Here is an 18,444-nt window from a genome sequence, read left to right on the forward strand (position 1 = left end):
GCTTGCAAATGGTTAGACATGATAAATTTCTCATTGGCACACATTCTGCAAAAATGTACTTTAGAGTAGTTGAGTTGATGTATGTGTTTGTGTTTGTTCTAGTGTGTGTTAGTGGGAGAAAGTTCATGTTATAACCTAGATAACTTTAGCATCGTTCCTAGTAGCAGAAGGTCCTCAGTTCTTGAAGTGGAAACTCTTTCTTAAAGGAGCACAGCATTATTTTAATCCTTCCAATTTTAAGGAATACTCTGTTGAATTATGGTACTTTTACGTATAGCAGGAGATTTAATATGAAGATAATTCATACTAGTTTATATATGCACCGCCTGCATATGTATTGTGTGTAGATAGGAGTTGGAAATTATGATAATATAATGTGATCATAGAGGAATAATTTCAGAGTACGGAAGAAAGCTCATTAATGAGACAACCACATCTGACTTGTACTTAGAATTCTTTTCACGGGGCCGGCAAGGTGGCGCTAGAGGTAAGGTGTCTGCCTTGCAAGCGCTAGCCAAGGAAGGACTGCGGTTCGATCCCCCAGCGTCCTATATGGTCTCCCCCCCCAAGCCAGGGGCAATTTCTGAGCCCTTAGCCAGGAGTAACCCCTGAGCATCAAATGGGTGTGGCCCAGAAAACAAAAACAAACCAAAACAAAACAAAAAAAAAAGAATTCGTTTCACATTACTTTCCCCACCCCCCTTTTCGCATTACTTTTGAAATGATTGTTCTTGCTTTTCAAAGTTATGCTATGCATAAAGTGAAAGTAAAAGTTTCCTAATTAAGAAAAAAAAATGATGTGGAACTTTGAGCTCCCTTTTCCTAGTCTTATCAGATTTTGCAAAAATAATACCACTTGTCAGTTTTGCAGCTCCTTCCATCTAAGAACTAAAAGCATTTCACAATCATTTTTCCTCATGCCCTTCTCTTCAAGGCAATTTTTGCGGGGCTGGGTTTATTTTTATCATCGCAACAACCAGTTTTTAGAAACTTTTGGAAACGAAAAAGAAAAAACGAGAATGGCACTGTAGCTGACATTCATTTTAGCTGTTTCCTAGTGTGAACATTTGAGTATTTCTAAAATTTTCTCTCCAAATATGTCTTATTTTTTCTCAGTTTGTCCCAGTTCTATATCTCTATTCTGCTGATTGGGTAAAAAAAGTTTTAATGTAAAATCTTCTCTGCAGAATGACTTTTTGAACTTTGAGTTAAATCTTTATCTTTTGCTGTTCCGTGAGCTTTATTTCCAGTAACCTATTCATCAGTATTTATTTAGGTACCAGAATATTCTTAGATATATGGCAAGTTGTAAGTGGAGGAGCCCTTAGTGATTATCCAAATCAAGCCTCTCATTGTGTAAATGTTGAGTTTGATGCTCAGATAGGTCAAGGACTGTTCAAGATCAGAGAGCTAATTGATGGCAAAAGAATAGCTAGAACCAAGGAATTTTGATTTCTAGCTTAATATTCATTTTTTTTTTCTATTCAAAAGTAGCCTATTTGGAGAGAACAAGAATATACGCTCACAGAATCCTAGTGCCTCCCAACTATGGCTGAAGTGTGATTGGATGCGTTATAGACTAACTCAGAATTTTAGTTTTTTTTTTTTGGTTTTTTTTTTTTTTTTGGTTTTTGGGCCACACCCGGCGGGGCTCAGGGGTTACTCCTGGCTGTCTGCTCAGAAATAGCTCCTGGCAGGCATGGGGGACCATATGGGACACCGGGATTCGAACCAACCACCTTTGGTCCTGGATCGGCTGCTTGCAAGGCAAATGCCACTGTGCCATCTCTCTGGGCCCCTTTAGTTTTTTTTTTTTTTTGGGGGGGGGTGGCGTCACACCTGGCTATGCTCAGGGGTTACTCCTGGCTATCTGCTCAGAAATAGCTCCTGGCAGACATGGGGGACCATATGGGACACCAGGATTTGAACCAACCACCTTAGGTCCTGGGTTGGGTGCTTGCAAGGCAAACGCCACCGTGCTATCTCTCCAGCACTACCTTTTTAGTTTTAAGTTTATTTGGAAAATATAGAATGGCAATATTGATCTTTTCTGAGGGGGTTAAATCCAGCACTACTCAGAGGTTACTCCTGGCTCTACACTCAGAAATTACTCCTGGTGGTAAAGGGAGGACCATATAGATACTGGGGATTGAACAAGGGTTCCAACCCTTGGAATGTTCGTATTGAATTTATAGGCATTTTCACCTGACATGTGAGTCTTGTGCAAATTTATATGTAGTAAAGAATGTGATTTGAAGTGACTATTTATGTATGTTCTTTTAGGTCACCATACTATCTACATTGGAGTCCATGTGCCGAAGAGCTACAGGAGAAGGAGACGACACAAGAGGAAGACAGGACACAAAGAAAAGAAAGAAAAGGAGAGAGTTTCTGAGAACTACTCTGATAAGTCAGATGTGGAAAATGCAGATGAATCCAGCAGTAGCATCTTAAAACCTCTCAGTGAGTACTTCCTGAGTGCCTTTCTCTGCCTCATTATCTTTGGGGATTTTTAAACGTACCTTATGGCTAATGGCAAAGAAAGATAATGATACTGGAATGGTCTTCTTCAATGGGGTATATCTATCAAAAGATTTTTTATGATCCACAGATTTGTTTAGGAGGTGATCTGTTAAGATTCTGAGTTGATCATAAAATACTTGATAAAGTTTAGTCCCATAGTCTATATTTTGACTAGGGAAATAAATGGCTAAATATAGTATTGTCATGCAATCAGTAATAATGAAATGATTCTTTAAAAATGTTGATTTTGGGGTCTTATCTGAAAGTACAGTGGGTAAGGTGGTTGCCTTATGCACATTTAGTCTGAGTTTGATCCCTAACACACCCTTAGGTTTGCTAGGAGTGATCCCTAAGCACAGAGCTAGAATTCCTCATAAAGTTGAGTTTGGCTCCAAATCTAACAAAACAAAACAACAACGCAACACTTGTTTCTACATAGAAATACAAATGGTCAAAATATATGAAAAGATGATCAATATCATTTATACATACATATCAGGGAAATGTAAACAAAAAATGAGATACTACTTAATACCCAAGAAAAAGTTATACACAAACAAAGTACAAGAACAACCAGTGTTGAGCAAGGGTAATGGCACAGCAGGTAGGGATTTTGATTTTCATATGACTGACCCAGGTTTCATTTCTGGGATCCAAAATGGCCCCCCAGATCTGACAGGAGTAATTTCTAAGTGCAGAATCAGGAGTAACCTGAGCACCACCAGGTGTGGCCCAAAATCAAAATCCATAAAATCAAAACAAAAACAAAACAGTGTTGGCATGGATGCCTGGAAAAAGGTACTTATTCAATGCTGGTGGGAATGTTGACTGGTCCAGCCATTTTGGAAAACAATCTGGACATTTCTCAAAAATCTAGGAATTGTGCTTCCAGATGACACAGCAATTACACTCCTGGAAAATACCTGATGGGCCTCAAAACATAATGCTGAAAAGTTTATTGCAGCACTATTCACAATAGCTAAAATCTGGAGACAACCCAAGTGTCTAATGGCATGAATGAATAAAGAAGCTATAGCACTTCTGCATAATGGAATGCTATGCAGCCTTTAGAGAAAAATGAAGGCATAAAATTTGCTGATACATGTAGGGACTTGGAAAGTATCATACTGACTGAAATGAGTCAGAGAGAAGGGAACAAACAGAATATTTACTCATTTCTGGGACATAAATAAACATGGTAGGAGAATATACTAAAAGACAATTGAAATGAAGCCAAGGAGGATTGGTCCTTAGAAGAAAGCTTGCCACTATGGAAGAAGGGTGACTAGGTCAAAGAAGGGGCCACTATGATAATGACAGTAGGAAGTGATCAATGGACAAGAACTGGGTGCTACAAGTCAGTTAGGCAGTTACCTTTCTAGGAACACATTGCAAACCACAGTGCTTAAAAGATTAAAAAGAAAAGAGAAAAATGTCTTTGATAAAAGCAGGAGGGAATTGTGGACATTGTTGGAGAGAAGTAGGCACTGGTGAAGGGATAGTTACTTGAACAGTGCATGACTGAAACCCAGTCATGAACAGCTTTGAAACTGTATTTCAGTGATTCAATAAATTAAAAGAAAAGAAAAGAAAAATATATAGATTCTATTGGGGACACAGCAATAGTATATAGCATGTATGTTATTTGCCCTGCATGCAGCCAATCCAGGTTTGATTATACCTCCCCATATGGATCCTGAATCCACCAGGAGTGACCCTAGAGCTCAGAGAAATGAATAAGCCATGGTGTAGTCAAAAAAGACAATATGGGCCCGGATGGATAGCACAGCGGTGTTTGCCTTGCAAGCAGCCGCTCCAGGACTAAAGGTGGTTGGTTCGAATCCTGGTGTCCCATATGGTCCCCCGTGCCTGCCAGGAGCTATTTCTGAGCAGACAGCCAGGAGTAACTCCTGAGCACCGCTGGGTGTAGCCCAAAACACCCCCCCCAAAAAAAAAAGAAAAAAGAAAAAGACAATATGTACCTAAGATACTACTGTGAAAATATGTAAGTCACTAAGATTAAAATAAAAATTATATTAAAAAAAGACAGAACAAAACAGAAATGTTCTGTTGAGAGAGTAGTTTGAAGTGAGAATTTTATATATCTAGATGTTATCTATGGAATTATAACTGACATAACCTGCTTATATACCAGGTTGATTTAAAATGGAATAAAATGGAAAAATATGCTGTTAGAGAAGAATGTAGATGAATCTAGTTCTTGAACTGCTGAACATGGGAGATAACATATATTGGCTACACGTTTTATTAAAAGTAGAGTATAGGGCTGGAGAGATAGCGTGGAGGTAAGGTGTTTGCCTTGCATGCAGAAGATTTGATGATTCGAATCCCGGCATCCCATATGGTCCCCTGAACCTGCCAGGAGCGATTTCTGAGCACTTGAGCATTGCTGGGTGTGACCCAAAAACCAAAACCAAAACAAAACAAAAAAAGTATAGCAGAAGATCAAAGAATTCTTCCCTCTGATTTAAGTGACAGCATGAATTGAGTATTTAGGTGTATGTATATATTGCTTTTGTTTCTTTTCCTATGGAGATATTTGGTTATATGGGCAGCTCTGTGACTGAAGTAAGAATGAGCATCTGTGGAAGAATGAAGCAATAGAAACACCTGCCAATTTTTGGTAACCACCTAACAGGAGTTATGTTATGATCCCATAAAAGGATTTTTCTTTTTTCCTCTCCTCTCCTCTCCTCTCCTCTCCTCTCCTCTCCTCTCCTCTCCTCTCCTCTCCTCTCCTCTCCTCTCCTCTCCTCTCCTCTCCTCTCCTCTCCTCTCCTCTCCTCTCCTCTCCTCTCCTCTCCTCTCCTCTCCTCTCCTCTCCCCTCCCCTCCCCTCCCCTCCCCTCCCCTCCTCTCCCCTCCCCTCCTCTTTCCTCCTCTCCCCTCCTCTTCCCTCCTCTCTCCTCCCCTTTCCTCCCCTTCCCTCTCCTCCCCTCCCTCCTTTCCTCTCCTTTCCTCTTTTCTCCTCTATCCTCTTCTCCCCTCCACTCCACTCCCCTCCGCTCCCCTCCCCTCCCCTCTGCTCCCTTCTCCTTTTCTTGTGGGTGCATCAAGTTAAAATACATGTTTTTTGGGTGCCGGAGAGATAACATGGAGGTAGAATGTTTGCCTTGCATGCAGAAGGACAGTAGTTGGAGTCCCGGTGTCTGATATGGTCCCCTGAGCCATCCAGGAGCAATTTCTGAGCATAGAGCCAGGAGTAACCCCAGAGCATTGCTGGATGTGACCCCCCTCCCAAATAAACATTTTATGGACAATTTGGAGCTGGACCACTAAATTAAAATTTGAACTTGTTGGAATAAAGATAAAACTTAGAGAAAACCAGAGAGTAGGAAACTAGAGATGAACTTTGTGAATGATGGGGTGTGGGGAGGAATTAGAAAGGAATCTTTCACACAGTGACAATTATGTTTCAGGCAAAATCCTTGCAATGTAGACAAAAAGGTTGCAGTTAGTAGTGTGGGAGAACAAAATGATAACACCCCTTCCCAAATAAATTACTACTGTTTACCTTGATTTTTCTGTCTGCTTTGGCACTGTCTGAGCCTGAAATTATTTTATGTGTGTGTAGGTGCTCACATACTTATTCTGTGTTATGATCTCTCTTTTTGCAAGTTATTTTCATTCTACAGTTTAAGAACCAGAGTATGTCATCACTATTAATGCTAAAAAGGCAAAGAGGTACTCCTCTAGATAGATTTTGAGATGACCAATTACTTGGTTTTTAAGGAAAGGCAATGGAAATAATAATGCTAGTAATACTAAAGAGACAATACTCACTGATTGGAAAGATTGCGAGGATTTTGTGATAACTATGCAAGAACTGTTGCTTCCTGTGTCTTTCGAGGACTAGCTGGAGTGCAGAATATAACAGAAGCAAAGTAGTCTTTGGTTTTGGTCCCCAGTAGTCTCATCTCTGGGAAATACTACCTGTATCATATTTTCAGTTTCTGTTGGGATCCTACATAGAGACTTGTTCCATAATTAAAAGGAGCTTACTTATAAAATTTGTACTTTAGGGTTAATTTTCTTGGCCATCTGTAGATTATAATTTAATATGCCTTTTATATATTTATTTTGTCATTCAATTTGACATGGAGATTCTCTTAGAAATTATTTTACTGCTTATTGTGGAGAATATATTGATAACTAGTCTATCTGGTACAGTTCTACATTAAAAAAAAACTATTATACCCAGATATAGAAAGACATTTAGTACTATTTTAGGGAATAAACCCAGGACTTTACACATGCTTTCATGAAGTTCTCATGGGTTGTCACACCTACTGAAATTTTTACCTGATACACTATTATTGTCTGGGACTCTTGAATATGTATATTTAAGTTACTTATGTCTTATCTTGTGCCATAGACCACATTACTATGTAGGCCTTATAGTACATCAGGTGACACAAATTTTGGAAAAGTCCCATATATAAATGAGATTAACTAGGTGGGTTTTTTCTTATTCTGCCCTTACTGTCACTCCCATAAGCAATACATTAATGATCTTCTGGTTTTACTTCCAAATTATGTCTAACTGTCCCTTTTCAGTTTTGTTTCTAATTTTTTTTCTACATTCAGCAGTGCTCAGGGCTTTCTCCTATAACTCTGCTCAGAAATAACTCTTGGAAGGGTGTTGGGGACCAAATAGGATGCCATGGATCAAACCCAGGTCAATCACATGCAAAGTAAGGATTCTACCTGCTGTGCCCCTATTTCTTTACATTTTTTTTTTGCTTCTACATTTTGGCTTAATTCTTAGACAACTTCAAATTATTCTACTTTTTTGTACTTTTGAAATATCTTGACATAGCTCATAGTATCTCACCTTTCGTAGGTGGTGCCATTTTCTTCTTGATGGCTTTTCTTTAGTTACATTGATATTTTCATTCCCTTTATGCCCAAACCTTTTCTGCTTCAGTGCTTATGCACATACAAATCTCATTTTTGTCCCAGTGAGCATTTTTCTTTACCTCTTTATGTTTCAGTCTTTAAATATTGTGACTTCAGAGAGATCCTTTCCTTACTTCTATATCTAATACAGGATCTATAGTGTTACTTTTTTTTCTCGTTTCCCATTAGTTTTTGAGCTTATGGTTTTGTTTTATGCTAATATTAGTTACAAATTCCCTGAGACCTAGGATTTAGTTTTGCTTGGATCCTGGCACACTTAGCAAGTACCTATAATATAATGTATTTAATGAATACTTATCTAAGAATAATCTAGTGAATACTAAATAAGCATTGCTTTTATTCATTGAAACTGTTCTTACACTACAGATCAAGTTTTATTTTTCAATACTTGCATATTAATATTTAATCTTTTGTTCTATAGTCAGACCTGGCAGTGCTCAGGGCTTACTCTTGGCTCTGTGCTAAGGATCACTTCTGGCAGTGCTCAGGGGTCTGTATGTAGTATTGGGATTGAACCAGTTTCAATGGCAAGCCAAATGCCTGCCCATTGAATTATGCTTCTAACTTCTTAGAATTAATCATATATATATTTTCATATATATGTGTTTATATATCTTTATATTTTTCTTTCTGTATTCTTATCTATCCATGTAAAATCTGGTATTAACTTTGATCACATTTTGAGAATTGCCTTAGTATTGAACTATAGCCAAATTGGTTTTTTTGTTCTGAGTGCATGATTCCTGAGTTTGCTGTTTTTTTTGTCTTCTACAGCCAATGGGAGAAATCAACCCTCAGGGCACATGGATTCTTTATGCACACTTTCACATGATCATTCATCCACTCAGAACTCGGACAACTCAGCCTCAGATGGCATATTTTAAAGAGGCACGAATTGAATAGTAAAGGGCATTTATAAGAAGAAGCCAAATATCTTCCAGTATTTAGACACATCAGGAAGATGACATAATTAGCAGGTTCATTTAGCTTAGAACGGAGCTGCCTTACTTTTTCTCCATGGCTCTGGTGTCAAGGCAGTGTTCCTAAAGAGTGAATGCATGCTTGCATTCTTTCATGTTGAACTCTGAGGAGGAAACTAGTTAATTTTTTTTTTTTTCCCCTCTAAACTTCACATAACTCTTGTGTCTTTATACAGTCAATATAGTCTGTGTGGACACAGGGAACGTATCCCAAACGGAGACAGAGTAGGAGATTTGAGTGAGAATGGTAGGCACAGAGCAGTAGGCAGAGAGGCTGGGAAAGAAAAGAAGTGGAAGAGCAAGCAGCAAGCGGTAGGAGAGACAAGGGAATGAGGAGGTGGTGTGGAGTGGGTGGTGGAGAGAAAAGTTAGATTGTGCTCTTTCTTAAAAATAATCCTTTTGCCTCCTCCACTGTGCACTTTTTTCTTTTTGTTCTAAGTTAACAGCTGCCATCCTTTGAGGGTTGCCCAGAAAGTAGATGGGAAGGTAGTCCTGGGTAAGAGAGACTGTGGAAACAGCACCACTTCCATAGAGACCTCTGAACCCCTGAACTGATTTGTTTGCGTCCTGGGATATTTATGGGAGAATTACAGGCTACTTGTGAACTTGGGAGAGACTGCAGAAGATGTATAAAATGATAAGAAAAACAGAGCTACAAACAGAACATCCTGTTCAGCTTATTGGTTTGATCTGTAATACATTTCTTGGTAGTTTGGGGCATATAGCATCAGTGCTTGGTGGTGCTAACTGTCTCTCCTATATATGTTTTGTGGAATTTATCCCTAAGTATGTGCATATCCACACTCATTCAGTCTGCTAGTATTCTGTGTTTGCCTTTTTGTTTGTGTACCAGAACTGATGGATTTATGTTCTATGAGTCTGTCACAGTGAATACCAGTTGGTAAGCCAGTTATATTCAGGAAACTAAAAGAGAAATGGCCTGCCACTTTTCTTTGATGCATCCAGGTAAAAAGGTAGCTTAGCTTTTCCTAAGAGCATCTTATTTTCCCAGTATACATCCCATTTCCACCCCTTTATATTTTTCTTTTCTTTTCTTTTCTTTTCTTTTCTTTTTTTTTTTTTTTTTTTTTGGTTTTTGGGTCACACCTGGCAGTGCTCAGGGTTTACTCCTGGCTCCACGCTCAGAAATCACTCCTGGCAGGCTCAGGGGACCATATGGGATGCCGGAATTCGAACCAATGACCTTCTGCATGAAAGGCAACGCCTTACCTACATGCTATTTCTCTGGCCCCTCCACCCCTTTTCTGACCTCATTCTTCTTTGTGCAATTCTTTTTTTCTTAATATTTAAATGTTTTTTTAGCAATAGTTTTACTTTGCTTTAATTTTCATCTAGTGAAATAATATTTCTTTAATTTCCTACATGCCATTTACCTATCCCTGAAATGAATCAGTAAGCAAGGAGAGAGGGGAGTCTTTGGAATGTGTGTGAAATGAGATAGATCCTGTCCCTTTTAAGAAATAAAACAATCACAAAACAAAATCACAATTCTATACTGTCTTTTTTGTGTTTTCCATTTTCCATCTTATATAAGATGGAGAAATTACTTTATCTTTGGATCTGAGAACAAAGGCTTTTTATATTTATAATTGGAAACTTAAATTTTGCTTTTTCATATAGGGCACTTGCAAGTTCAGCAATTTTCAAGGGGTTAGTTAAAAAAGTGTTCAAACTAGAATGGGTTATAACCTTAAATTATACCAGCAGTGTATACCAGAGTTTCTCTGTGTTCTAGTTTTCTGTTCTTCTAAATTGTGCATGGAGAACCCAACTCTTAGTGTGCATCGTAGTTATCAATGGTTGTTACCAACTATAATTTGATGATCTAAACTATTTTTGTTTGTTTAGATTTTAGGTCACACCTGGTGATGTTCAGTTCTTACTCCTGACTCTGTGCTTAGGAATTACTTCTAGCAGGGCTTGCATTGGGGAGTAGGAATCATATGGGTTACTGGGGATTAAATCTGGGTCAACTGAGGGCAAGGTGTACACAACAACCACCATCCTATCTCTTTATTCCCATGGGCCTTTTTTTGAGATCTTGATTACTTTTTTTTGTCTTTTTATTTTTTAATTTTTATTTTGACCAAAGTGGATTACATATCTTTCACAGTAATATTTTAGGTACTTATAGACATTGAATCAGGGAATTCTTACCACTAAGATTGCCCTCCCTCCACCTCCATTCCCAGCATTCATCCCATATCCCCCACCCTTACACCCCCCCCCCCCCCCGATCTGCTAGTATAAGTAGTCCCCTCTGTGTCTAGCTTGCTGTAGCTTGCTGTAGATTCTGTTGTCATTGGCTTTGGATTTGGTGTTTAAGTTCGATCCTTTTTTATTACTACTTAGTGATCATACAACTGTTTGGTCATGGTACCCTCCATTATTTCCCCTTAAATTTGTGAGGCAGAACAAGATGGTTCAAGTTATGTGGTTCTGTTTGAAGAAAAGAAAATAATAAAATGGGGCAAAAATCAAACAAGCAAAAAATGGGTGGAGTTCTTCTAGAGGGTATAAGAGCTTGATTTCTTATTCTTTCTACTTGGCAATATAAAAAGATTTAGACTCAAACTTTGTAAAGATAAATTTTTGATGGACATTAATTAATATTCTTTCAGTTTTTCTGGCCTTTCCTACAGATTTCTTAAAAATCTTCTAAGAGATTCCTATTATAATATTCCCTTGCTTTAGCTGTCAGCTTTATTTGTGGCTTCCAATAGCATCTGTGGAGAACTAATCCAAGTATAATCTACTGCCAATAGGTGCCACCTTGGATGCAGGTGGAAGGTAAAACCTTACTAAGGAAACAAGATTTTCCAGGGGCAAAGGTGAGGCTTTTCCTGTTACACTTCTGTGTGGCATACAGCCATTAGTGAGTGGTTCTGTTTACCAACTGTGTTCTTGAGTGTAGTCAGTAGTTGGAACCCCAGTTTCAGGCCCCTATATGTAAATGATTTGAACATGTATGAATGTGATGTGTGATTTCAATGCAGTGAAATTAAAAAAGATTGAGTTCTGAGTTTCTTTTAAGAAATTGATATATAATTCTCATATATTAATTTCACATACATAATGTAAGATGAGATATTTGCACACAATACAAAATGATCGTCATCATAGTAAGTTAACATCCATAGTTCTTTCACAGGAAATTATCTTTCTGGCTCTTTAGTTCTATTTCTCAGTGAGATTAATCTAGTTATGAAAGATGGCAAATTGGGATATTCAGCAACTTGAAGGGAGGGCCATAAAGAATGGAAACATGCTTTTGTATCTCTGAGGTTAGTGTGGCACTGACTTGCTCAACAGTGTGGTATTTTATGTGGCACAAATAATTAATGTTTATTTTTCTCTGTCTAAGGAATAATGAGGACTGTATCATGGTGTGTCATGGCTTCATTAGTTAGTTACCTCTTCAGAACCCTGCAAGTTTGAAACACAGTTTTCTGGAAGTCACCTAGAACTGTCCTCCAAGTGGCACTTCTAACATTAGGGCAGGCAGTTTGTCCTTGTTCTCTGACTATTCTGTTATAGTCATGTCATTTTATCATGCCATAATATCTTATAAATAGTGTGTCTATGTTTGACATGGGACAGTTGATGTTTTATAGTAACTCATATGTTCAGAAAGCCTCAGAGGGTTCTACTATGCTTCAGATGCCAGGGAACTCAGGGCTAACCTATTGTGACATAGGTGGAAAAATGGAGCATGGTAGTGGGTGTCATCATTAGTGTGAAAAACTTAAAAAGTGTAGTCTACTATAATCAAGTGAGGTGTTTAAGTTAGTCTACCACAAGCAGTTCTACTTACATGGAAGTGTCTTACTAGGCCAGATACTTTCTATAGTTCAGGGTTCAAGAAAAGAAGCTTGAGAGTGTTTTATGAGTGACTGGGTTATTCTATGATTGGAATGCAGTGAAAAAATGGCAGGGAATAAAAACTGGGGTTCCAAGTTTATTTTTAAAAGATTGAGATATATAATAGACATGTATACTATAAAACTATATGTATATATGTATATGTATATATACATATACATATATACATATATATATACATATATATATGTATACTATAAACTATACTAGTTTTACATATATTACAAAAGACCAGATGTTTGCACACAGTACAAAATGAACATCATAAATTAATATCCACCACCACATATAGTTAAATTAGTATTTCTTGTAATGAGAGCTTTCACATTTATTTCTTTAGGAAGTTTGAAATCTGAAGTACAGTATTGTTCATTGTACTAATTCATCACCTTTCTCTATTGCAAGGCAAGGATCTTCTTGAAAGGGTTATGTGTTTAGGAAGCTTTTCAGATCCAATGAAATAATTTACAAATGACTATAAGAGTCCTTAATAATAGAGATTTAAATTCAGGACTTTATGAGTTTGATTTGTTGATGCAGGAGTAGTTGGGATGAGGCACCATGGGGGACTATGGCCCTACTCTATAAATAAGTTCTCTGGAATTCTTCCATGACCACAATCTGGAAACAGGAATGTTGGGTTCTTTTAATAACTTTCCCATGGATGGGGAGTATGACTTGACTTTTCATCATACTTTATAGAGGTGTGATGAGCATAGAGTCCCCATTATTCTGGCTTCTATATAGTAAACATCTTAGTTGTTCTTGATTCTTTTCTGATGTTTGAATCTATTGTCAGTCATTCACTGAGTCTTTTTGGGTTTTTCTTTCAGAGTATCTCTTGTATTTGTCATTTCCTTTGAGTTACCTGATGTCATGTTATTTGGTTCTTTATTGAAATAGAAGGGAGTTAATGCATCTGAAATGTTTCTTTGAACATTTAAATTTAAACATTAAAAATCTCCAAAGAATTAAAAAAATCTTTAGAGAATACTTTTCATTATGTGAAGCATTTTCCTAACTTGGTATCATTAAACTTTTAAAATTAAATTTACAATGTATTGGAATTTCCTTTACTATTTTCAATATTTTAAGTAGTTTAATGAAGATAATAGCATTAGTCTGTTTCAGTAAGACCTTTCTTTAATTTTTTCATTTGTACCAGTTCATAATAACAATTCATACTGACTTTCCCAGACATCTTTTTTTTTTTTTGGTTTTTGGGCCACACCTGGTGACGCTCAGGGGCTACTCCTGGCTATGTGCTCAGAAGTCGCTCCTGGCTTGGGGGACCATATGGGACGCCAGGGATCGAACCGCAGTCCGTCCAAGGATAGCGCAGGCAAGGCAGGCACCTTACCTCTAGTGCCACCGCCTGGCTCCATAGACATCTTAATTTTTATTATAGGGGTGTCTCATAATAGTGTTCGAGGGCCACCATGTGTCTATACCCAGGGTGCTGGGCCTGGATAGGGTGGAGCCTGTACCAACCAGAATTATCATGGGGCTTTACATGACAGATATGTGCTCTTACCAGCTGATTCCTATCCTCTCCTTGACTTGTCCAGTTTTTGAATCCCTGGTACCAATACTATATAGTATGGCTCATAGAATATCAATGTTTTTAGTAATGACTTACTTCTTTTATTCAGATATGAGTCTTCTCTAGAACTTCAGAGCAGAATCTATGTTCCTTGTTTATTTTGACTTATCTTCTGGAATGCATAGATCTTGATTGCATAAATAGAGTATTCAGATATTATCGACCAGTTTAAAATACTCTGGTTTATCTGTGATGATAAAAACTGAAAAAAAAAAGATAAGGTTATATATGAATGGTTATAAGAAAAAGAAAGGTTATATATGAGTGTAGCATTGACCATTTTCTTAGTTTTCAAAAATATATTCTGTGCCCTAAATTAAATCTTAGTGAAAGGTGATCAAAATAAAAATCACCAGAGTTGTATATTAAGATAAGTTGAATAATGTTGAAATGAAAAGAGGCAGCCAGAAAAAAATATTTTTTGTGAAGTGTAGCTCTATAACTTTGTTTTGCAATGACTAATTTGCATTTAAGTAAAATAAAATTGGCCATGTTTTCAAAACAGAAATAAAAGTGTTACCCTCTAATTTTTCTCATGGGAAAATAGTAAAATGTGTGAAAATATGCAGGTCAATGTAAGACTGTAAAATATTTTTTAAGGCAGTATTTCTTTTCTTTTTTTCCATTATTTTTTTGTTTTGGGGGCACTCCCATGTGGTACTGGGGTTACTTCTGGCTCTGTACTCAGAAATTACTCCAGACAGGTTTTGGGGACCATATGGGATATTGGAAATCAATCCCAAATTAGTTCTGTAATGCAGCAAATGAACTACCTATCATGCTATTGCTCTGGCCCCAAAGGTGGCATTTACGAATATATATAACATTGAATTGAAATAAGCATGATTCTCTGTTTAACTATTTATTTAAGATTGGTAGTCATCTGTGATAAGTGAGAATAGTGCAGAAATGATTACTTATATTGAAATTTGTTAATTACTCTATGTGTCATTAAGGTTGTAAGGTGTTTATATAGATATTTTAGAGTTTTTTTTATATTTTGTATACAAGGTAAATGGAGATTGCTGAGATGAATTTAGATGACTTTATTTTATTGTACAATTATGAAATATATTGTTTTGTAGGCTACACCCGGCAGTGCTCAGGGGTTACTCCTGGCTCTGTGCTCATCAATAACTCCTGACAGGCTCAGGAGGGGGGGTGAGCATATGGGATTTGGAACTCAAACCTGGACCTATCCCAAGCTGGCCACATACAAGTCAAAAGCCCTACCACTATACTATCACTTTTGCCTCTGATTTAATAATTTTTAAATAAGAACACACTTGTATCATTTATTTTTTGTTCTTGTCAGTTAAATGAACTTGTACTTAATTTTTTTTATTATTAATATATTTATTTGTGGGATCCTGCAGAGCTCAGGGTCTGTTCTCTGTTCCCATGAATAACCACTGATGATGTTTTGGGACCATATGTGATATCTGAGGTTCAAACCAGAGTCTGTGAGATGCAAAGCAAGTACCTTAATGCTTGTACTATATTTATGGCCAGAATTTTGTTATTTAAAAGAGCATCATGTACTTAATACTCAGAGGTGAATGACACTTCTCATTCTCGTTTATTGGTGCTCCAAAGATGCATATTAAAATGATTCTTTGGCACTTACCACACTTTTACCATAGAGTCATGCAACTTTTAAGCAGCCACCTTTGATTGATTCCACTTCACTTAGAATTAGAAAGGAATGACTTAGGTATTGAAAAGAAAAAAGGGACATCTGAAGGGAAACTTTCATTAAACATGTATATCATATAGCTAATTATGTTCATTCAAAGCTAAAGTTGTTTAATATAGTCCCATCTATTTATCTCTGCTTCCATTTGTTTGAAGAGTGCTATTTTCTCCTTGAAGATGCCTTTAGTCTCAATGTCATATAATGTTTTACCTATGTGTTGTTTTGGTTTCAGATCTGATATCAAGGTCTTTAATCCATTTGAATTTACTCTTTATGAATGGTGTTAGCTGGGGGGTCTGAGTACACTTTTTTGCAAGAGGCTAACCAGTTGTGCCAACACCACTTGTTGAAGAGGCTTTCCTTGCTCCATTTCGGATTTCTTGCCCCTTTATCAAAGAATAGTTGGTTGTATGTCTGGGTAACAGTCTCTGAATACTCAAGTCTATTCCACTAATCTGAGGATCTGTATTTATTACAATATTATGCTCTTTTGATAGCCATTGCTTTGTAGTACAGTTAAAATTGGGGAAAATAATGCCTTTCATATTATTTTTACCAAGTGTTGCTTTAGATATTCGTGGGTATTTATTGTTCCAAATGAATTTCAGAAGTGTTTGATCCACTTCTTTGAAAAATGTCATGGGTATCTTTAGAGGGATCGCATTAAATCTGTACAATGCTTTGGGGAGTTTTGCCATTTTAATGATATTAATCCTGCCAATCTATGAGCCGGGTATGTGTCTCCATTTCCTTGTGTCCTCTCTTATTTCTTGAAGCAGGCTTTTGTAATTTTTTTTGTATAGGTCCCTCACCTATTTAGTTAAGCTGACCCCAAGATATCTGAGTTTGTGTGGCACCAATGTGAATGGGATTGTTTTTTTTAATGTCCATTTCTTCTCTATCATTATTAGTGTATAGAAGGCCATTGACTTTTGCATGTTGTAGCCTGCCACTTTACTACATGAATTTATTGTTTCTAGAAGCTTTTTGGTAGACTCTTTAGGGTTTTTTAAATATATTATCATGTCATTTGCAAACAGTGAGAGCTTGACTTCTTCCTTACCTATCTGGATGCCCTTGATATCTTTTTCTTGCTAATTTCTATGACAAGTACTTCCAGCACTATGTTGAGAAGCTTCCACACCTCAAAGAAAATAGTATCTAAGATACAAAAGATACCACAGAATGGGAGAAACTATTCACCCAAGACCCATCAGACAAGGGACTAATATAAAAAATATTCAAGGTGCTGACAGAACTTAATAATAAAAAATATAACCCAATCAAAAAATAAGGAGAAGAAATGAACAGAAATTTTCTCAAAGAAGAAATAGAAATGGCTAAAAGACACATGAAAAAAAAAATGCTCCACATCACTAATCATTAGGGAGATTCAAATCAAAACTACAATGAGGTACCATCTCACACCACAGAGAATGGCACACATCACAAAGACCAAGAACAATCAGTGCTGGCAGGGATATGGAGAGCAAGGAATACAGATGGTAGGAATGCCATCTGGTACAGCCTTTATGGTAAACAATATGGAGATTCCTCAAAAAACTGGAAATTGAGCTCCAATTTGAACCAGCTATTTCACTCCTAGGATATACTGTAGGAACACAAAAATACAATACAAAAATCCCTTCATCACATTTATATCCATTGCAGTGCTATTTGCAATAGCCAGAATCTGGAAACAACCAAGATGTCCTTCAACAGATGAATGGCTAAAGAAACTGTGGTACTTACACACAATGGAATATTATGCAGCCATCAGAAAAATGAAGTTATGAAATTTTCTTATACATGGATGTACATGGAATCTATTATGCTAAGTGAAATAAATCAGAGGGAGAGAGATAGACACAGAATAGTCTCACTCATCTATGGGTTTTAAGAAAATTAAAGACATTACTATAATAAGGCCCAGAGACAATAAAGTTAAGGGCTGGGAGGGCGGGAAGGACTGGCTCACAATTTGAAGCTCACCATAAAGAGTGGTGAACGCTGTTATGGAAATAACTACGCTAACAACTAGCATGACAATTGTTACAGAATGAGAGAGGTAGAATGCCTGTCTAGATACAGGTAGGGGCAGGGGAGGAGGGGGGCATTGGTGGTGGGAATGTTGCACTAGTGAAGGAGGGTATTTTGTTTATGACTGAAACCCAACTATGAGCATGCTTGTAATAATATTTTTATTAAAAAATATAGGGGCTGGAGAGATAGCATTGAGGTAAGGCCTTTCATGCCTTTCATGCAGAAGCTTATTGGTTTGAATCCCAGCATCCCATATGGTCCCCCAAACCTGCCAGGAGTGATTTCTGAGCATGGAGTCAGGAGTAACCCCTGAGGGCTACTGGGTGTGACCCAAAAATAAAAAAAAAGCAACCCACAAAACCCAATATATATATATATATATATATAACAAAAATCACACTATTTTCTGCTGAAAACAAAACAACTTTAAAATAAAAGGGCAATGCCATAAAAAAAACCCTAAAGTTGTTTCGTTTTCAGCAGAAAATAGTGCGATTTTTGTCACAAAAGCTTGGAAATGGCAATTTACATAACTAAAAATCTTCTGCATTTTAACCAGTATCCAGAATACATGCATATGTAATTGTTACATACGAGGTCAATTCTTTTTCGGAAAGGTTCTCCTAATGGTGCTTAGGACTTATTGGGTCCCTACTGGTGCATCTCTGAAAGTTCAGTGCTAGGGCCAGGCAGTACTGAAGACCATGAAAGCCTCCCCACCCCAGGGTGTGTTGTGGTGGGGCCTGACGTGTGGTT

The 18,444-nt window shown here is 37.3% G+C and overlaps 1 protein-coding gene across 2 annotated transcripts in view; it reads left to right on the forward strand.

The window, feature by feature from the left end:
* SLC4A4 (solute carrier family 4 member 4) overlaps nucleotides 1-18,444 on the forward strand; it is a 468,271-nt gene that overhangs the window by 97,980 nt on the left and 351,847 nt on the right. For both annotated transcript variants that reach the window (XM_049789908.1, XM_049789909.1), the window contains exon 3: nucleotides 2,284-2,463. In XM_049789908.1, the coding sequence (XP_049645865.1) occupies nucleotides 2,284-2,463 (180 nt within the window). The remainder of the gene's footprint in view (nucleotides 1-2,283; nucleotides 2,464-18,444) is intronic.

Source organism: Suncus etruscus, chromosome 16 (genome assembly GCF_024139225.1).
Source record: "Suncus etruscus isolate mSunEtr1 chromosome 16, mSunEtr1.pri.cur, whole genome shotgun sequence".
Taxonomy (NCBI): domain Eukaryota; kingdom Metazoa; phylum Chordata; class Mammalia; order Eulipotyphla; family Soricidae; genus Suncus; species Suncus etruscus.